The 21,739-nt window shown below is 44.5% G+C and overlaps 2 protein-coding genes across 3 annotated transcripts in view; one reads left to right on the top strand and one right to left on the bottom strand.

Annotated features, from left to right (window-relative positions):
* Nucleotides 1–48: 48 nt before the first annotated feature.
* Phax (phosphorylated adaptor for RNA export) lies at nt 49–17,031 on the bottom strand. Of its 2 annotated transcripts, none has more exons than XM_036204263.1 (5): nt 16,688–17,031; nt 13,597–14,177; nt 9,398–9,518; nt 4,818–4,901; nt 49–1,112 (listed from the first exon to the last, which is right to left on the bottom strand). In XM_036204263.1, the coding sequence occupies exons 1-5, from the start codon at nt 16,937–16,939 to the stop codon at nt 843–845; spliced, it is 1,308 nt and encodes a 435-aa protein (XP_036060156.1). In that variant the 5' UTR covers nt 16,940–17,031; the 3' UTR covers nt 49–842. The 2 variants fall into 2 exon arrangements, with proteins under 2 accessions (XP_036060156.1, XP_036060157.1); XM_036204264.1 differs by having other exon boundaries at nt 13,597–14,357; nt 16,688–16,750.
* Aldh7a1 (aldehyde dehydrogenase 7 family member A1) overlaps nt 16,899–21,739 on the top strand; it is a 59,198-nt gene continuing 54,357 nt past the window's right edge. Inside the window, exon 1 of the mRNA XM_036204262.1 lies at nt 16,899–17,008. The gene's annotated coding sequence lies outside the window, so the exon portion shown is untranslated. The remainder of the gene's footprint in view (nt 17,009–21,739) is intronic.

Genomic DNA, 21,739 nt, shown 5'->3' with positions numbered 1-21,739 from the left:
CTCAAAAAAAAAAAAAAAAAAAAGAAAAAGAAAAAAGCTTCTGATATTTGCTTTCAGCAAATAAATGGTAAGCAGCTTCTGTACAGACTTAAGTTTCTGTCTTTAAGAGTGCTCAGAAGGGGCTAGTGAGATGGCTCAGCAGATAAAGCTGTTTGAGGTGTAGGCCTTCCAACCCAGAACCCACTTAAAGGGGAAGAGACACCGGACTCCACAGAATTGCCCTTTGACCACCACATGCATGCTGGGGCCACATGTATGCTGGGGCCACATGCACGGCCCCTCACTCTTCTCTCTCATGCACATAGTAATACACAGCTCTTATTAAAAATTGCCAAAAAGTAGTAGAGCATGGTGCCATAAACCCATAATCTCAGCACTGCTTAGGCTGAGGCAGAAGGATAAGACGTCGGTCTATACCAAGACCCTGCCCACCCTGCAGGAACAATTGGATGTCAGAGCAGAACAATTTATGCATATTATAGCATATTTTAATGGAATGTGTTGAAACCAAAGCATAGTTCAGCAAAGATAAATCAGAAAAAAAAGCTTCTTAAAGGCTTCAAACAGTGAGCTGGACAGGGACTGCAGGTGGAACGAGGCGTTACCAGTCAGTACATGCGGCAGGGTGAGAAGTGAAAGCCGTGCTGTACGCCTGTCAGACACTGTCATCCATCCTTCAACTCTGCCATCGTGGCGTTCGACGGCCCACATACACCTTTACTTCAAGCAGCAACAGAAACAGCTCTCCTTTCTCCAGATTCAGTGCATAGTACAGCAACCTCAGTAGAAATGGAAACTATGTTTTTTACAAAGGTTTATTCTTCAAAATGCCCAAAATGTGCCTAAAAGATGTCCAGATCCTGAGTGTGGTCCACCTCGATGGCTTCCTCAGCATCCAGCTTGGTTTCACCAGCTCCTTCCTGGGCTTCATCAAGGGAGGCCAGGGCTTCATTAGTGTCACTTGCAAAAGTTTCTCGTGATGTATCATCATCCTCTTGAAAATTTAAACTTTTAATAGCTTGTTTCATTTTTTTCCCCAACAGCTGTGTTCTTCTTTTTCTAGCAGCCTTTTTATTTTCATATTCCTTTTGATTTTCAATGTAGAAAATGTCCTGAAATAAAAAGAATTTTGGCTAAAAATAACAAACAAAAACCATCCCATATTATTTGTTATAGGTACATTGAGGCAGGCCTTTTATAGTTATTTTTTTCTCACAAAAAAAAGTGCTAGTGATCTCATTACCAGAACAGAGTTCATGACATTAAGTACCAACTGCTATATTGGGAACCAATCTACTGTTAGGTAGGCCATGCTTATTCTGCCGTAACACATCACCCCACATATCTGTTTGCTAAAGGAAACTACCATGGGGAAATTTGTTTAGAATTTAAATAAACTATAACTGATACACACACACACACACACACACACACACACACACACACACACAACCAGAATAAAAGATTAACGACTACTAACTTTGAAACATCCTAACTATATATGACTACAATATATGTGCTATGAAATTAAACTAACCTATGTAAGAACATGCTACTTGCAAAATGTAACAATTCTATCTCTTCAAAATATTATTGTAGGGGCTGGAAAGATGGCAGTTAAAGGCACTTGCTGCTTTTCTAGAGGACCTGGGTTCAGTTCTCAGTACCAACATGTTGGCTTACAACTACATGTAACTCCAGTTTCAGGAGATCCAACATTCTGTTCTGGGCTGAGAGCACCGTATGCACATTGTATGCAAATACATACATGCAGGCAAACACACGCAAACACACACACACACACACACACACACACACACACACACACACACACACACACACAAAGGAGCATGGTGCTTAATACTGCACTACTGAAATCCCAGGCTGGATATCTAGCCTTTACCCACTACTTGTAGTCAATAGCTACCCCATCCCAAATTGTGATAATCAAAAATGTTTTTTGAGAAACAAAACCAATATAAATAAATATGTGCTTGTTATAAGACAGTCTCACTATACTGCCATGGTAAGACTGGAACTCTCTATGTAAACCAGACTAGTCTCAAATTGTGAGGATCCTCCAGCTCCTGCCTCCCAAGTGCTGGGATTACAGGTGTGTAATCCTGTAATCCTTGAAACCATATCCCAGTTTCAAGAGGTAAGATGCATTTTTATTTTGTGTAGAAGCACATTTTAACTTATTAAGCATCTTGATCTTAAAAAACTCTAATGTCTGGCAATGCAGTAAATGATCAAAAAGTTCCTTTCCCACCAAACACTGCAAGTCTTATTAAAAGGAAGTGGGTCACGGTGGTGCACACCTTTAACCCTTAGCACCCAGGAAACAGAGGCAAGCCAGGGTTACACAGTAAGACACTGTCTCAAAGACCAAAACCAGACTATTATTGTCTCATTCCCCATCCCAACCCCACCCCGCCACACACACACACTTATTCCCCCCTCTCTCTCTCTCTTTCTCTCTCTCTCTCTGAGATAGATTTTATTATGTAGCTCCAGCAGCCTCAAATTCTCAGAGATCTGCCTACCTCTGTCTCCTTTATATTTTCTACAACATAAATATTAACCTACACGGTCCTCAAATAATAAACAATAAACAAGAACCCAAAGAAAACAGAAGAGAAAGAAAAAAGAAGGGATGAAGGAATGGAGGAGAGAAACAGTGGGCACCAATCCTGACGACCCAAGTTCAACCACCGGGACCAACATGGTGGAAAGGACCTGCGCATGCGTGCACACACAAAACAAAAACCCCTCCTCTGGTCTGGCCTCCAAACTCTAGACTGACTGTCACCAATATGGCAATTCATATGGACAGAATATATTGTCTGCTGTCAAATGCTTTTACCACTGGGGACATCTAGCCAGCCATACATGTGATATTAAAAGACAGGCTCCCAAGCTACACAGAGAAACCCTGTGTGGAAAAGCAAAACAAACAAAACAAATTCGGTCTTCCTCTTTTTCAAACTTCGGTTTTTGTGCATACTAAGCACATGCTACACCCTGAGCTGTACCCCATTCTCAAATTCACTTTTATTGCACCTGTAAAAACTTTCACTACATTTATTTGTGTGTGTGTGTATGCTTGTGCACATGTGTGGTAGGTAGCCAAAGACAACTTGCAGAGGTCAGTTCTGCAGTTCCACTGTGTGGGTCCTAGGACTAAATTTAGATTGTGGCACAGCCTTATCTGATGGAACGGTAGAAGCCATAAAGCCAGCACAGCCACTGGACAAAGATCCAGCAGAACTGAGCCACATGATGGCTGCCATGCCACCTTTGGTTTTCTTCTCCACTAGCTACATACTTGGGAGACTTTTAATATTTACACAATTTGGGGATACTGGATTGATGGAAAATTTCTTAGGAATCATTTATGCCTTCTCCCAGGAGTATTACTTTCCCCAGGAAAGTCCTGAACATAATGTCCCCCCCCCCCCCACACACACACTTTGAGGGAGATATCCTTATCTATTGGAAGGTCTTGCTTAGGCCTTCGAGGCTGTGACACACATAAAGAAGCCAGAGCTCTCTTCATGAGGCTATGAAACATTTGTCCCTGTACTTACTCAGGAACAAGATAATCAAAACAAAGGAAACTTTAAAAGGTCAACAAGATTTGGTGGGCTATTATAGGAACTGGTCACAGTTCAGCAAGCCTCTTCCCACTGTACACTCAGGCAATTACGTGATATGTACAGCAACAAAATTCGTTCCATTAGCTGAAGTTACCATGCCAGAATTTGAATAACTGCAGCAGCTTTGGCCTGAGGACTTTCCTTGGGCACTCTGATCTTTAAGAGTTAATGATACACTGCCTGGGACATGGCAATATGCCTGGGCTGGCTTGAAGATTTTGTTTTGGTCTAGCATCCTTGTAGCCACAAAAGCTACCAACCTGAGAACAGGCTGTCATATGCCTCTAGATTCTTAAAAATTAGGTTATGGGTTAATAAGTAAAAATGTTAACTCCATCAATAGTGTCAAAACTTGAAGGGAAACGACTGGAAATGAGAACTCTGTCCTGTCAAGGTTTATTAATGATGAGTAAGAAAAAGTGAAACGCATGTCCAAAAACAAAAATGGTATGATCGATGTTTTGGAACAACAGGAATATATCCCTGCTTATTAAATTCTGTATAAATAAAGAAGCACTCTGGCTGCTAGTCTGTCAGGGCTGCAAGATTCTCACCACCATCCTGGCCAACTCCTTACATCCTCTGCTGGGACCTGTCCATAGCCAGGGATAGCTCCCAGCAAGGTAGTAGGACTTAGTGGCCAGTTCTCTTAGTCACTGAGTCCTCTCACTGGCCCTACTGCATGTTCTTAAAAACTGATTCTCAAAAAGCCCAGCAGTGGTGGCAACATCTTTAAACCCAGCATGTAGGAGGCAGAGGCAGGCAGATCTCTGTGAATTCGAGGCCAGCCTGGTCTACAAAGCGAGTTCCAAGACAGCTAGGGCTGTTAAACAGAAAAACCCTGTCTCAAACAAACAAAACAACAAAACAAAACAAAAAGAAAAGAGAGACTGAGTAGAAGTCCAAAAAGTACTATGCATCTTTTTTCTCCTCTTTCTGAAACAGGATCTTATGTAACTCTGGTGGCCTCAAACTCAGAGATCCACCTGGCCCTGCCTCTACCCTGGGGCTAGAATTAAAGGTGTGCACTACCAAGCCTGGCTCCCCTCTATCTTCTGAAATGGTATCTCTCCTGGAATGTGCAGCCATCCTCCTGTCTTTGCTTCTGGGTGTTGGGATTACAGGTGTGGGCCCTAAGGACATAGCCACTGTCATTACCTTAATTTGCTCTTCACTGATGCTAGGAGTGTTCTTCAGGAGATTCAGAAAAACCCCACCGGGTGTTCTTCTTCGACTACCATTCTATGAAAAGGAAAGAAAAAAAAAAAAATTAAACTACACACACTTCCTTAGGTAATTTTTTGAGAATATTTCAAATTTATTCTTTGACAATTTCATACATGAAGACTATTTATTTAACAATGCTGAGACAGAAGTCAGGGCCTCTGCCATGCTAGGAAAGTGCCCAGTCACTGATCTACAACCCCAGCTCCCAGACCATGTGCTCCATGAATGACCAGGACATATTTGAATAGAGGTATGCATATGGAGACAGCCAGTATCAGATTTGAAACCCAGATGTGATTCTGGTTATTTTTAAGACTTTTAGATTTAAATATATACATCGAGATATATGTATCTATGATGGACATATTCTATAAAGTTCTCACAAACACTGAATTAGCAAATATTAAAACACAGCTCTAGATGTAATATAGCATTATGGGCAAACTTGAGTCCTGTTTAAAGACACTTTATTTAAAACAATCTGTTGGGGTTAAGGGTGTAGCTCAGTGGAAGAGGGCATATTTTGCACAAGACTGGGTTTTAATCAACTACCGAAATGACAACAAATTAAAAATCAACCAACCAACCAAACTGCTTGCACACACTTACAGATTGGTTGATACTGGACTAATGACCAAAAGCACTACAAATCATTATTAAATGAAGCTTACTGAATATAGTTTTTCCCTTAAGGCATGCCACAGTCCTCCTGAGTTTACAAGTGTTAGTCAGTACTCTCAGACTACCCATGGGAGCCAGCTAACCACCAGAAAATACAGCACAGAAACGTGACACACACAGCACTATGTAAAAACACCTGGAGAAGGACACTAGCACACAGGGAAGAGGTGAAACTCTGACTTAGTGTATTCTAGAATGAAATGTGCACTTCAACCAGTCAAAGACCTCCAAGAACTATATTTTATTAAAAGTGAAAGTCAAGTTTGAGCACAAATTCTTCCCCACTAGAACCTTCTCTAGTCTTATGCAGTGGTTTGAATAAGAATGGCCCCACCACCCATGTTTGAATGCTGGTGCCAGTTAGTGGAACTGTTTGGGAAGACTTAGGAGACACGGCCTTGTTGGCGGACACTGGGGACCTGGCCAGTCCCAGTGTTTCTCTCTGCTCATGTCTGTCTTCAGATGTGAGCTCTTAGCTACTGCTCCAGTGCCATGCCTGCCTGTCAGTATACTCACAGACTCCAACCTGAAACACTAGGCCCCAAGCTAAATGTTCTCTGTTATAGGTTGCCTTGGCCATGGTGTTTCAGCACAGCACTGGGACAGTAACAGAGGCATCTTATGTCCTATTCTCTCGTTAATTTTATTCAGCCACAAAGACCCCGTTTCTATCAGGCACCAGGAAGAGATTAGGTCAACATGTGCAAGGTTCAAGCCCACCTTTTTATTTAGTCCAATGTGGATTTTCTTGCTTTAAGTTTTAGTTTTGAGCCAGATATGTGGTGCACACCTTTGATTCCAGTACTCAGAGGCAGAGGCAGGTGGATCTGAGTTTGAGGCCACTTGGTTTATATAGTGAGTTCAAGGGCAGCCAAGGATACATAGAAAGACCCCATCTTAAAAACAAACAACAAAAACAATTTTTTAGTTTTGAAAAGATCACATTGAAATGCCATGTACCTTGAGTATTCTTGGCATCCTGCCAAACTTTGTACCCAAGGCAAATTCTTGCTCACTTGGAGCATTTCTGGCATAGCAGGTGCCTCTCCTGTCGTCCACGCTGTCACACACATGGCCTAGTCTTGCAGCACTTAATGCTTTGCCTTTTAAGCCTGCTCTGATCTCTACCCTGACCACTTATTTACACACCTCTGCCCTCTTCCTTACACCTTCATTTGATCTATTTATTTCCCCTTGGTGCATAGACCTGTCAATACACTCAAAATTATAATTATTACTCTTAAAAATTTTTTACATTAATTTCTTTCAAGAAAGGTGTGCATACATGTGGAGTTCAGTGGACAACTTGCACCATGAGTGGATCTAGGGAGGAACTCAGATCAACAAGCTTGGCAGCAAATGCCTTCACTCACCTAGCCATTTCAAAGGCCACTATTTATTGTTTCTTTTTGAGACAGGGTCTCACAATGTAGGCTGATGAGTCTGAAACTTACTAGGTAGGCCAGCTCAGTGATCCTCCCGTCTCTGCCTCTCATGTGCTGGGATTATACACATGTGTCACCAGGCCTGGCTTTATAATTATTGCAATTAAACTGAGTTTTTCTTGTCTTCAACCTCAACAACTCTCAGTACAAAGTAGGAATTCAATAATTAATCAAAGAGGATATATCAAAAGTGCACTTGAGGGACTGGAGAGATGGCTCAGTGGTTAAAAGCAGTGATTGATCTTCCAGAGGACCCAGGTTCAACTCCAGCACCCATATGGCAGCTTACAACTCTCTGTAACTCCCAAGATTTGACAGCCTCACAAAGACACACATGCAAGCAAAACACCAATGCACGTAAAACAAAAATAAATTTTTTTAAAAAGCACACTTGAATTCACATCTCAATATTCAGCAGACCAGTATTAACCCACTTGAATATAGTTTTCTTTTTTATAATAAACCTTTAATTTCATGTTTAAGTAAATGAAAATCTAGACAGGTGATATGACTAATTTTATCTTTTGTTGCTGATTTCTTTAAGTTTATAGGCTGCTTTTTCAGCCAATGCTATCAATCTTTTTTCAAAATGTTAATTTAAAATATTATATGTGGTAGTATGAATGTTGGTAGCCAGAGAGGCCAGGGGCATCAGATCCCTGTGGGGCTGGAATTAAAGAAGGCTGTGAGCCATCCAACGTGAGTGTTGAGAACTAAACTGTGGCCTCTCCAGAACACTATGTGCTCTTAACCTGTCAATCCTGCAGGTTTCTTTCCTCTCTATTCCCACAGCTTTTTATCTGTTTCCTGTGAAGTCCTGCTGGGTAACACACCAAACCAAGAGCAACAGCAGGAGAGAAGGAAGAGTCACACTTTCATCCTTACTCCACAGTGAAAGATGAATGAATGGAATCTAAAACCACCTTCTAAGTGATACTGCCCTTGGCCTTGACAGAGAAGACACAGTGAACAGTTTTTCTCAACCCCTTTCCCACTCCAGGGGCTTTATCAGATACCATTCCTTCTTACCCTGACCTCCCTTGAACTTTTAATACACACAGGTATACTGTTTATCCATTTGTGATCTGACTTATTTCTGAGGCAGGGTCTTTTCCAGGCTGTCTGGGAACCCCCAGCAATTCTTTTGCCTTGGCTTCCTGAATGCTGAGATTACAGACAAATCCCATCACACCAAGTTCTATTTGGGTTTTATAACTTCAGTGTTTTCAAGACAGGGCCGTACTCTGTAAACTAGGCAGGCCTTGCACCCATGATGCCTGGCATTAAGCTATATACCCTATGTGTACCATCTCATCTAATCCTTAGGGCACAGGATTCATCTTCATTTTCTACTGAGGAAATGGAGCACAAGGAATCGAATAATTTAGCTAAAGTATAGTAAGCTGTGCTCCAAAACCAAACCCTTCAAACTTGACCTTTCAATTCCTTCCCGACCGTTGTCTTAAACTTATTCCTGTAAGAGAGTACAATGACACATGCCTACAGTCTCAGCACTGATGAGGCCGAGGGAATACCAAGTCTGAGGGTATCTGGAGTCACACTGTGAAACCTGTCATCAAAGTAGGGGTTGGAGGGCAACAGAGAGGTAAGTTTATTCTGCTTTAAAAAAAAAAAAAAAGCCAGATGATACTATAAACCAGACACAGGCACCAGGCGGTGGTAGCACACATCTTTAATCCTAGAACTTAGAGGCAGAGGCAGGCATGCTGTGGAATAATCCTGTACACTATGAATATGTATTATTCTCATTGGCTAATAAAAGCTGACAGGCCAGTAGCTGGGCAGGAAGTTAGGCGGAAGAGTCAGACTAAAAATGATAGGAAGGAGGGTAGAGTCAGATAGATGCCACCCAGCCAGCCACCGAGCAAGCAGGACATGCAAAAACTGAGGAAATAAGCCATGTACCAAGTGGCAAAATAAAATTGAAATATACATTAACTTAAATTTAAGAGTTAGCTTGTAGGCCAGGTGGTGGTGGCGCATGCCTTTAATCCCAGCACTCAGAAGGCAGAGTCAGGCGGATCTCTTTGAGGCCAGCCTGGTCTACAGAGCGAGATCCAGGACAGGCACCAAAACTACAGAGAAACCCTGTCTCAAAAAAAAACCAAGGGTTAGGATGTAACAAGCCTGAGCTATGGGCCAAGCATCTATTAATTCACATTCAGCCTTTGAGTTGGTTACTTGAGACCGGGCAGTGGGGACAGGAAACGTCTGTTTACAAAGGCAGATCTCTGTGAGTTTGAGGCCAGCCTAGTCTACAGAGAAAGCTCCTGGACAGCTAGTCTCAAAAAACCAAAACCCAAACCAACCAACCAAACAAACAAAAACCCCAAATCAAACCTAGAACCAGTAAAGCAGTCTTACCATTATGAAAAGACCACCATTCTGTTCAACTTCCGCAGTTTCCATCAAAAGTTCGATGGCCTTTTTGGTGCCAATTATCCTCACTACTCGGGCTATCAGGTCTTTCTTCGGTTCCTGTAACCTGTTGAGGACACAAAGCAATTACTACTTGTTGAAATCTATTCCCCAGTATAGTTCTCAACTAGAACCCAAACCTTACTGCTAACACCTGCTTTTCTTTCTAATCGCCATCCATTAACTGTGGAGTCACTGACATGGAACAACCTGCTCTTTAGTCCCCAGACGATGTTAACTCAATTCTATATTAACTTTTTTTTTTTTTTTCCAAGACAGAGTTTCTCTGTGTAGCTTTGCGCCTTTCCTGGATCTCTCTCTGTAGACCAGGCTGGCCTCTAACTCACAGTGATCTGCCTAGCTCTGCCTCAGAGTGCTGGGATTAAAGGCGTGAGCCACCACTGCCCGGCCTATATTAACTCTTAAACTAAGCCCCTTCATTTGCCTTGTTGGATTATGGCAGTTCTCAAAATAAATAAACATGCAGAGCAAGGTGAATGAATTCAACTCTAAATGTAAAGACAATAAACTCGTTCACTTCTGCTAAACCAAGTAACAAACATATAATATGCTTTCAGTTATTATGCTTCAAAATTAACCTTCCAATATCTACAAATGGTTTCTTTTCTTTCTTTCTTTCTTTCTTTCTTTCTTTCTTTCTTTCTTTCTTTCTTTTTTTTTTTTTTTTAATGTGGAGCTGAAGATTGAACCCAGGGCCTTGCACGCAAGCGCTCTACCACTGAGCTAAATCCTTAACCTACAAATGGTTTCTTATAGTTCAATCCTAACAGCCTAACCTTATCTGCACATGTCAATTCTTTCCAGTGTTAGACACATTATTTTCATTCTACTCTTCAGAGATCCAGGGAGCTTGAGTAAGTAACTAACTGGGTCAGACAGAGCCCATGGTCCCCAGAGAGAAGAAAAACAGTGCAGAAGCCTTTTCAGTTTCCAATCAGACCCAGAACCTTGGTTTCTCCTCACAGGAGGCAATGCACTACTGTGGGAAAGGTATCAGACTAGGAGGAGCAAGGGACCAAGGTTCTGGTCTGACCCCCACAAAACTGACAACCTTGTGCAAGCCAGGTAACTACTGGGCCTAAGCTTCCTTATCTCTAAGGGAGACTTTAGTTTATAAAGTCTACATTTCTTTTCCAAATGCAAACTTCTTTCTAAACTTTTTTGTATGTGTAAGTGCATTGCCTGCATGTATGTCTCACGTTTAATGCCCAGGAGGCCAGAAGAGGATGCTGGTTCCCTGCCACTGGACTTGAAACCCAGGCCTGATTTTTACTTTGCTTTTTCAAGACAGGGTTTCTCTGTGTAGTTTTGTGCCTTTCCTGGAACTCACTTTGTAGACCAGGCTGGCCTGGAACTAACGGAGATCCACCTGGCTCTGCCTCCCGAGTGCTGGGATTAAAGGCGTGTGCCACCACCACCCGACGATTTTTACTTTTTTGTGTATGAGTGTTTTGCCTGCACGTATGCATGTGTACCATGTGCACTCAATACCCACAAAGGCCTAAAGAGGGTGTTAGACTGCCTGGGACTGGAGTTACAGATGGCTCTGAGCTGCTATGTGGGTGCTGGGAATCAAATCTGGATCCTCAGGAAGAACGGCCAGTGTTCCTAAATAATAGCCATCTCTCCAGCCCTCAAACATCTTGACCATTAAAACCAAAACTTACCAGTACTGGTGTTGCCTGAAACAGTTTCCCTAACAGCAATATTTATTTTCAAATATGTTAACTTGTGACTTAGAGCTAATAAGAGTTAATTAGATGTAGACTGCTGGCAATGGTTGAGAGAAAGCCTGATCTGACCTAGTCTGGTGATCAGATGGCCAAACACCCTAACAGTCGTGCTGGAACTCTCATCCAATAACTGATGGAAATGGATGCAGAGAGCCTCAGCCAGGCCCCAGGTGGAGCTCCAGGATTCCAATTGTTGAGAAAGAGGAGGGACTGTAAGAGCGTAAATTGTTGAGCCCAAGATTGGAAAAAGCACAGGGACAAATAACCAAACGAATGGAAGTACATGAATTATGAACCAAAGGCTGTGGAGCCCCCAACTGGATCAGGCCCTTTGGATAAGTGAGACAATTGAATAGCTTGAACTGTTTGGGAGGCATCCAGGCTGTGGGACCGGGACCTGTCCTTAGTGCATGAGCTGGCTGTTTGGAACCTTGGGCTTATACAGGGACACTTTGCTCAGCCTGGAAGGAGGGGACTGGAGCTTCCTGTACTCAATCCACCAGGTTTAAATGAATCCCCAGGGGAGTCTTGGCCCTGGAGGAGATGGGAATGGAGGGGAGGGGATAGGGGGAAGGTGGGGGTGAGGGCGGGAGGAGGGAGGATAGGAGAACCCATGGCTGATATGTAAAATTAAAACACAAATATGATAATAAAAAAAAGTTAATTAGAATCTGAACCTGTGAAAAATGCATGAGTTTCCAATTTAGTATCTGCCAAACAATTCCAATTACCCAAATGAAATAAAAATATATGGTCAAAGGATTTGCAAGCAAAGGTTCACTAACAGCATTACTCATAATAAATACATGTAGACTATCCATCAGTCTGGCTATACATAAATCTATACGCATCCAATAAAATCGCAGGGCAGACTATTGAGTGAATGCCTGTAATCTCAGCCACGGGAGGTAGAAGCAGAAGGAGAGTTCAAGACCCACCTTGGTACATAGTAAGTTTCAGGCTGGCCTGGGCTGTGGGAAACCCTTCTCCAAAACCAAACCCCCAAATCACACAAAAAGCAACACCCCTCATTTAATTAAGAAAATAAGCTGGGCAGGATTAAAACACCTGTAATCCCAGCACTTGGGAGGCAAAGGCAGGTGATCTCTGTTAGTTCGAGGCCAGCCTGGGCTACAGAGTGAGATCCAGGAAAAGCGCAAAGCTACACACAGAGAAACCCTGTCTCAACACCCCCTACCAAAAAAAAAAAAAAAAAAAAGTAACTAGGCATGGTGAGTGGTGTATGCTTTTAATCCCAGCACTTGGGAGACAGAGGCAGGTGGATCTCTGAGGTCAAGGCCAGCCTGGTCTACAGAGCTACACAAAGAAACTCTGTCTTGAAAACAAACAAACTACAAAAAAGGTATACTACATGGCTGCATCTGTATGGCAAATTTACAAGAACAGGAAGTATGCTCGTCTGGGAAAGAGAACAAGGATATTAACAGTAAATGGATATATGGACATGGAGACAAAGAATTTTACTGGAGAGAAAAGGTTTTAAATGCAATGGTCGTAAAAATATAATAATAATAATAAAGCAATGGTTGTAAAACTGGATAATTTGTCTCCATTAAAAAAAAAAAACCTGAAAATGAGTGATTATCATATTGACATATCAGTTATTTTATTTTTCATCTTAGAAATAACATTAAAATAATTATATCCATTTATTTGTGTGTATGTGTGGGGTGGGGTGAGGTGGGGGGTCATGCCATGGCACAAATGTGGAGGTCAGAAGACAGCTTGCAGGAGTTAGTTTTCCACTTCCACCACATCAGATCAGGGATTAAACTGGCACCAGGCTTAGTGACAAGCGCCTTTATCAGCTGAGCCATCTTGCCAGGCCCCCCTTAATTTTTCCCCCCTTTTGAGACAATATCTCATCTAGCCCAGGCTGGCACCATCTCCCTATGTAGCGGAGAATGATCTTAAACTTCTGATCTTCCATCTCCTTAGTGCTGTGATTACAGGCATGGAACACTATGCCCAGTTTACAGGGGTGCTGAACTTTGGGTCTCATGCATGTCAGTCAAGCACTATACCAACTGTGCTATGTCTCCAGCTCAAAGTTATCTTTGAAAAGACACAAATGCATTCATAGTCAAATATGCCCTGGGTTAATTCCTTTAAGAAAAATAAAATAAAACAAAACGAAACAAAACAAAAAACCCTCAGCCAGGTGTGGAACACACACCTTTAATCCCAGCTCTGAGAGGCAGAGGCAGGTGGATCTCGGAGTTTGAGGCCAGCCCGGTCTACAGAGCAAGCTCCAGACAGCTGGGACTATAGAGAGACCCTAAAAACAAGCAAACAAATAAACAAAATCCCCAAAAAGGTTGGCATCTGCCTTACTTCCTGCAAAGACCAGCTATGTAGTCAAGTGCTTACCTGAAAGCAATTTCATCAGCCACTTTCTCCTGAGCGTCGTCTTCTGTGATCTCATAGCGGCCTTTGTAGTTCATTTCTAGTCTGTGACCCAGTCTGTCTTTGACGGGCCGCTTCCGTTTGAGGTGACCCTGTCCGTTCTCTTCTTCCTTTGACCCAGGTTTTTTGTCCCCACGCATATATTCATCTAGGTCCTTGTCTAATTCTTTTGTATACTCTTGAGATTCCCGCTTCAGTTTCTTAGCAAGCAAATAATTATAGGTCTCAGACTGCCTGCTTTTGTCAATGGTGCCTTCCATCCCCAAGATACCGAGTTCAATGGCCACTGCATCTTGATTTTGCTCCTGCAGCACAGCACCCCAAATGTTGTTCACCTTCTTTCCTCCACTGAGAGCGGTTTTCTGACTGCTCTGGCCAAACGGGAAAGGCTCTGGCTTGGGAGGAGGATTGAAACATTTTTGTCGCTTGTGTTTCCAAGGAGAGCACTCTTCATCTGAATCCACGCTCTCCTCACTCGAATCCACATTCTTAACTGTCCGGTAGTTTGACACCATTGGGCATGCAACATTGCCCCCTAGTACTTTCTGTAAGCCAAAGAAATCAGAGTCAGTTCCACAAAACATTCACTCCACCTACCACAGGCTATCTTTTACAATGATGTGGTACTGCGCATGCCTGTCATCCCAGCATCCCAGAGGCTGAGGCAGGAGGATCAGATGCTTAGGGACACCTTAGGGTACACAGTGGGAGTTGCACAGCAAGGCCTTATTAAGGAGGAAAGAGGAGAGAGAAAGAATGTAGTAGAGATTCAACTGGAGCATCCAAAACAATCATGCTCCAAAGACAACTGAAATAACCCAGTCCCTATTAAATTAACTCAGTTCTGAAAGATCTCCTTCTATAAAATGTACCAAAGCCTGTACTCCTCACCTTTAAAGACCACATTTGTGAGAGTGACTTTCACAATAATTGTTACTGGCAGTTAAGAAAGACAAAGTTTGTTATCTTTCTCTCCAAAAATATATTTTCTAGTTGGGTATGTCAACGGTTCTGTGGCTACTCCTTTAAGACTTGATGGGATAGGAGAAGTTAGCAGCCCACAACTTCAATCCCAGCACTCTTGGGAGGCAGAGGCAGGCAAATCTCTCTAAGCTCAAGGCCAGCTGGGGCTACATAGTGAGGCCCTATGGAAAAAGAAAGAGTTGATGGTAAGCTCCTATGGGAAAGAATACCAGACATTACTTTTTTTTGTTGTGTTTTGGTTTTTCAAGACAGGGTTTCTCTGTGTAGCTTTGCACCTTTCCTGGAACTCACTCTGTAGCCCAGGGGGGCCTTGAACTCACAGAGAGCCCTCCCGAGTGCTGGGATTAAAGACATGTGCCTCTGCCCACCTAGACAGACATATTACTTTTAACTGCAGGTTTCATCTAGTGTAGTAGTAAACACACCTTTAATCAGCGCTCAGAAGGCTGAGGCAGGAGGATCCTGGTTTTGAAGACACTTTGGGCTACAAAAGAGACGCTGTTTCAAAACAAACAAACAAACAAACAACAAAACCCCTCAAAATTCAGACTTCACAGCATTGTTAACCAATTATCAATGTAAACTTTTTTCAAAGGGGCTGAAAAGTAAGATCAGAGTATTAATATTCTAAGACATCTACATGTGAAGATAATCACTTAAAAAACTTAACAACTGATGCCAGCACTGGTGGCGCACACCTTTAGTTCCAGCACTGGGGAGGCAAAGGTAGGAAGATCTCTTTGAGTTTGAGGCCAGGCCAGGCTCCAAAGCTACACAGAGAAACCCCATCTGGAAAAAAACAAAGAAAATTAACCGCCACATAATAACTACACAAACTTATGTGGTATAATATGATGCTTCAACATATGTATATATTTCACAAGGACCAAATCAGGGTTGTTAGCTTATCTAGCACTTCAAACATTTATCATTTCTTTATGGTGAAAAAAGACTTTATGGAGAATAAATCCTTTTATGGGGGGAGGACACGTGTGTACATTACACTTGGCTTATGAGTACAGGGGGATTGAACTCAGAGCCTCCTGCATGCTAGGCAAGCGCTCAACCACTGAGCTATACACCTCCACCCCCTGCCTAATTTGAAATACAGGCTAACTAGTCACCCTACTGTGCACTAGAGCCCCGAGTTTACTTCTTCTAACTCTAACTTTGCCCTCCATCGTTGCTTTTTATACTAAACACAAGACCAAACATTCGTTGAATTCCTCTTAGGTTTTTAAAATGAGTGAGATGACAAGCCAGTAAGTGAATAGTTCGCCACTGATAACCGCTGCCAACATTGGCCAGGCCTTACAGTGTGCAGCATTCCGCATCATACCTTTACTCACACCCGGGGTGCGGGTCTGGTCTATCATGCCAGTCCCACCTGAACACCAAAACAGGGCAGTTAAATATTTTGCAGATAACGGCGGTGCCAAGGATTGAGTGCGGGTAGCTTGGCAGGAAAGCCCTCGGGGAGAATAACAGGAGTCTCAGAAAATTAGCTCGCTGCCTGGAGTGCTACTGCTCTGTGATCACCCAGCACTTCTGGAGTGTCAGAGGCAGGACGGCAGCTCCAGTGCCAGATCAGCCGTGGGCTACACCACGAGACGCCGTCCACCACCCTGGGCAGCTGAAACAAAGCCTGGTGTGTCCATGCAGCACGTGGAAACTGACTAAACTCGGCGGGGGGAAAACACTGAAGACCGGGCCCCGAGTACGCAATGAGCTCCCCATCGGCCAGGGTCAAAAAAAAAAAAAAAAAATGAGCATCAGGAACAGTTTCAGCTCCTCTCCGTCCCCACGTTCTCCCTTTGGGGGAAAAAAAAAATCTGTCTCCAGGGGCGGCTACGCAGGAGCCCGGAAGTTTGCAGGAGCAGGAGCCGCAAGAGAGCGGGGTGCACGCGTGTTCCGAAGGCCGCGAGGCCGGGTAGCCGGCGGGGCCCGGCGGCCTCCGACTCCCTGCATCCCCGAGGCCGCCCGCGCCCCTCCATCCCGGCCGCGCTCCCCTCTCCACCCCCGGCCCCGGCGTCCGGCCCCTTCCCCGTCCCCCGCGCGCCCTCTGGCTCACCGCCATCTGCATCGGCCTGTCGCTGGGGACCACCGTCATGTCGGAATCCGAGTCGGAGAGCTGCCCCTCTTCCATGTCGCCAGCTTCCAGCGCCATCTTCCCGCGGCCGGCGCGCAGGGTCAGGAGAGCGCTTCCGGCGCTGGCGGCGGCGGCGGCGGCGGCGGGCGGAGGGAAGGCCTCGCGGCCGTGCTCCGGCGCCCCCGTGCGGCCGGGCCCGCCGCGCCTCGGCCAGGCCCTGGAGAGCCTCACCATAGCCCGACTCGCCGCTGGGAGGCGAGTTCCGTGCGCCCGGGGATCTCCTCCTCCCAGCCACGATCCGAGGTAAGGCGGCGCTCCGGGATGCCGCTCCCACCTCCCCGCCGCTCACCCGGATGCTCCGGACGGGTCTTCCGGCTGCGGGTCTTCGGCTCCAGCTCCGCTCCCCGCCTCCCTCGGCTCTCCCGGCTTGCACGCTCACTCTAGCTCGCTGCTGTTCCTACGGCCGCCTCGGCTGCCGCTGCTGACCCCGAGTCACCCTTAGGCTAAAGTTAACGGAGCGCTTCTTCCAGAGGTGATAACATGGCCCACCCACCTCACCCCGGGGTGTTTGGCTAATCTAGGCTAAGTTATTTTTAACGTGCTTTTAATGGTAATGATAGGTCTTTATGGTACTGTTTATTTTATTTTATTTTTTTCCCTTTAACCTAAGCTGGTGGAGGCCAGGGCTGTTTGAGCCTCTGTTGTGCAAGAAATAAGGCATGGTACTGCTGCCACGCCTTCTTTCTGAGTTTGGCCCTCTGGAACCATAAGACAAAAATAAAGCCACTTCTATTGACTAAATAAATGAATCAATAAATAAGGCATGTTCCATTTTCAGTATGAGGTGGTTTGACGCTCAATTGCAGATAAAGCAGGAGGCGCTAGCCCACCGCCTACCGCCACTGTCCCCCACCATACCCCTGGCTTCCCTCGGCAGCTGGTGCCTGCTTGTCTAGGCACCCCAGTTTATCCTAGAGTTGAAAAGTTACAGGTACTCTGCCACGTGACTCAGCCGATGATGGTCGGAAAAGGGGATCCCAAAGCCCAGGATATACAATAGATAAGCCTTTATGTTCTGAGCCAATAGGATGGGGAGTTTGGGGAGGGTGCTTTGCTAGGTGAGAGCAAAGGTTATGTAGCTCTCTGGAGTACCAGACTATGGGGAGAGGGCCTTTAAAAATCACTGTTTCTCAAAAAACCAAAGCCACCCCTCCCCACACACCCCCCCCCCAAAATTCACTGTTTCGTGCCAAACTGGTACACCAGTCCTTTTAGTAGGCAGACATTCGGGTATACTTGAAAAACAAAACAACAGAATTATTGTTTCATTCCAGAGTGGTACGCCAGTCATTTTCACAGGCCAATATCCATGCCTGTAGAATTACTGTAAAATAAAAACTTTCACTTTCCCAAGTCTCTTGACTTTGTTATTACAAAGTGAGGGTCTCGTTTCTCACATAATTGAAAAGTTTTAGTCCCTTCCCTGGTGACCGAAGCAAAAGACTCTCAGCCAAGCAACTTAACAGACTGCCTTCATGCCAGCCCAGCAACTGAAAACATTACATAGACACACAGCAGCAGGGTGGCTAGGTAAGGAGTGTCCTAGCCCATGTTGCAGAGTGTGGATCCTTTCCTGCAGGTTTCAGAAGGGAAAGGGTCTATGCCATGTGGTTGATGAGTAGTCCATAGTAACCTTGTAACCAGGCAGTCTCTAAGTCATCAGCAACAAGGGCTGGTGGTGGGTGAAAGGGTCTTATGTTGTGAGGAAGGTGGCATGCAGAGGATGAGCCCATTTAGTTCATGTGTATCCATCCTACAGGCTCTGTCACTAATAGCTCCTTTCGCCTTGGAGTCTGTTAGCCTGGGGCCTTTAGACAGAATCTCTATGGGGGAGGAGACATTGCTTCAGGCAGGTATAACCTGAGCCGGGTCTGGTATCGGCTCTAACAATCAGTCACTTGATGTCAAAGCAAAACTCTGACTCTGGAAGGTACTGTCCCAGCTATGGCTCGGTCAGATAGCCTATGCTTGAGGTTTGGGATATCAAAAGGCAAGATGAACTACAAGGTCTGTTTTCATTCAGGCTAGAGAGGGAGCACTATTCCTGTGACTGATATAAACATGGTCCCAGACACCTTAGGCCCAAGAGCTTTGATATTAAATGTTGCAGGACCTGAGGGTTCAGGGGCTGCTACATTAATCAGGAGCTGTCTGCTGCCAACCACTATCACCACTCACTGCCCTTGGAAGCCAAGAATTACAACAGCTACAAGAATCCAGGACCACTGGTAGATGGGACCCAAAGCACCAAGCTTTCATCTTGAGTAGCTAAAAAGCTTATGTCCCTGGTTTCTGGCTAATCTTGGTTTTCAAGTGGACAGGATTTGGAATCAGTCACCTAGGAGGTACAGCTCTGAGCCCAGGCATGTCTGTGAGGACATTTCCAAAGGTTTTGCTGAGGAGGAAGACCCACCCTGAAAGTAGGTGGTCCATCCCATGGGGTTGGAGTCCTGGGCTGAAGGAGAAAGCAAGGAGAACACCAGCGTGCTCGTCTCTCTGCTTCCGAAGTGGAGGTTTAAAGTGGCCAGCCACCTCACATTCCCACTTCGGTGCCTCCCGTACTATGACTACAAAGTCACTAAATTGCCTGGGCTGGTCTTGCATTTGCCTCAGCCTCCTGAGTACTGGTTTACAGGCATGTTCAAACATGTCTGGCCCAGAAAGTGAACAACTCCACACCCGTGCACAAATGGTCAGCACTAACTGGACCCCAGGATTTAATAACAAAAAGAGACACAGAGTTGGGAGGGAAATGGGTTGGGATTTCCAAGGGGAATTGGAGGGAGGTGATGGAGAATGGATCTGATTAAAACAATTGCATGCATGTATAAAATTTTCAAAGTATAAAGTTTTAAAAAGAAAAAAAACAGTTTTGTTTTGGTTTTGGACAATGCTAGGAATCACACTTAGGAGGCAAGAACTTTACAACTGAACTATACCTGCAGGGCCAAGCTTTCTGATCTGCAGAACCCTGCTTTTTTCAAGTCCCCAGCACACTGTGCTCTGCTCAATACTGGATCTGTCTGCCTGTTTGTTCTCTGTTACAACACCTCACACCCAGCTGTGTCAGCAAGTGTGTCTTTGAACTCCTGGTCCTCCCGAGCACTGGGATTCGAGGCATGCACCACCATACCTGGCACATTTTATCTTTTCTAGTATATCGCATACCTGAGGTTATTTACCATGTATTATTTTGTATCTGGCCTCTTTTACCTCATGTAATGCTTTTAGTATTTATCTATGATTTTAGGAGAATGGCAACTATTTTTCCAATGCTTCTACCATTTTTATTTAATCACTAATTAGCATTTTAGCTAAATCCACGCCAACCTAGCACTTAGTTATCAGTCTTTGTGATTATAGTTAATATTGGTCTGAGTTCTCCAGAGAAACAACAAACCACATTTAGAGAAAGTTTTACAATATAGAATGATTGAGTAAATTGGCTCATGTGACTCTGGGGACAGAGGAGCTCACACAATCTTCCATCTGCCGACTGGAAACTGGGGAGATTAGTGGGATACTCCTGGTGTGAGTTTGAAGGCTTAACAAAGAGGAAAACCTATGATATAAATTCCAGTCCAAGTCTATTATAATATGGGTATTGTCCTCAAAGGTGTTTTTTGTTTGTTTGTTTTGATTTGATTTTGAGAGAGGATCTCACTGTGTAGCCTTGGCTGGCCTGGAACTCACTATGTAGACCAATCTGGACTAGACTGAAACTCCCAGAAATCTACTTGCCTCTGCCTCCCAAGTGCTGAGATTAAAGGCCTCTGTGACCATACCAAGCAGGGTTCACGTTTCGAGGGGACTTTTTCTAGGCTATGTAAGAAATGCTGGGATAGGGAAAGGCGCATTAGGTAGAGTGGTTGTTGTACAGGAATGAGTACTCAGTTCAGATCCTGAGCACTCACTAAATGCTAAGTGGGCATGGCAGCTCCCTCGTAACCCTAGCCCTTAGGAGATGAAGGCAGGAGATTCCCAGGGGCTGTTGACACGCCGGATCATCAAGCTCTGGGTTCAAGTGAGAGATTTACACTAATAATAATATATACGGGGGAGATGACAGAGAAGGACACCCGATGCTGACCTCTGTCTTCCACAAACAGGCCCATGCACTCATGTGAACTCATGGAGTTTGGCCTGGCAGAAATGAGACTGTTTTACAGAGCTTTCTCTTTATCTAAATCTTTAAATCCATCAGGCAGTTGAAGCAGTGAACCCCAAGAAATAGGGATTTCCCCGGGAATCTCATGCTGGAAAAAGGACAAGGCACAAGCAGAGGAGGGACTGGGAAAAAGGATTTTCCACAGCTCTAACTGGTCAGACTATAGACTGAGAAGGAAGCCCACACAGTGATGGGTCAATGAGCGCTGGGCGGGACCACACCTTGACCTGACTCTTTAGATGTGCGCATCCTTGGCCTCTGTTCAAATTTTAATCTCATCCTGGGACCGGAAGATGGATTTTAGTGGGAGTCATGGATCTCTCTGTCCATCTTCCCAATGTGGCTGCATTGAATAAATCTCCCTTTTCTGATTTTTACTATTAATTTGCCTATTGCAATTGGCTTCTCAAGGATGAGTGATCAAACGTGACTTCTTGGAGCACAGACTGTGACTCCCAAGTTTGGTAACACACACATGTGGCCACACATATGCAAACATGCATACACATGTGCACAAAAGAGGAGAAGAAATGCTTATGGACCTACAAGTCTGACTTTTAAAACATGTACCAATGTGACAGACTGTTCCTTAGGTGTTACTGGTTTTTTGCCTAATCCGGGTCCATTTCCCTTCTCGGGTTTTATGGAACCAAGCATCGCCTGAGCAGAAAAAGGAGACTTATTTTTTGGTTAAGAGCAAGAGAAATGGAGGATAAACTTTCAAATCGGTTTAGCAATTCTTGGGCCTTGAGGAGTAACAGGTACAGCGTTAAAACGTGAGGAAGAGGGAGAGGCTTAGAAAAAGG

The sequence above is a fragment of the Onychomys torridus genome, chromosome 13, assembly GCF_903995425.1.
Source record: "Onychomys torridus chromosome 13, mOncTor1.1, whole genome shotgun sequence".
NCBI lineage: Eukaryota > Metazoa > Chordata > Mammalia > Rodentia > Cricetidae > Onychomys > Onychomys torridus.
This window is presented reverse-complemented; position numbering and strand designations above follow the sequence as displayed.

What these genes read in the sequence shown, in the direction of transcription:
- Phax (XM_036204263.1), bottom strand. Translation starts at nt 16,939, where the DNA reads ATGGTGAGGCTCTCCAGGGCCTGGCCGAGGCGCGGCGGGCCCGGCCGC. An exon ending in ACAGGCCGATGCAGATGGCG is followed by an intron (nt 14,178 to 16,687) that starts GTGAGCCAGAGG and finishes TTTGGCTTACAG; the next exon opens with AAAGTACTAGGGGGCAATGT. An exon ending in ATGGTGGTCTTTTCATAATG is followed by an intron (nt 4,902 to 9,397) that starts GTAAGACTGCTT and finishes TCCTTTTCATAG; the next exon opens with AATGGTAGTCGAAGAAGAAC.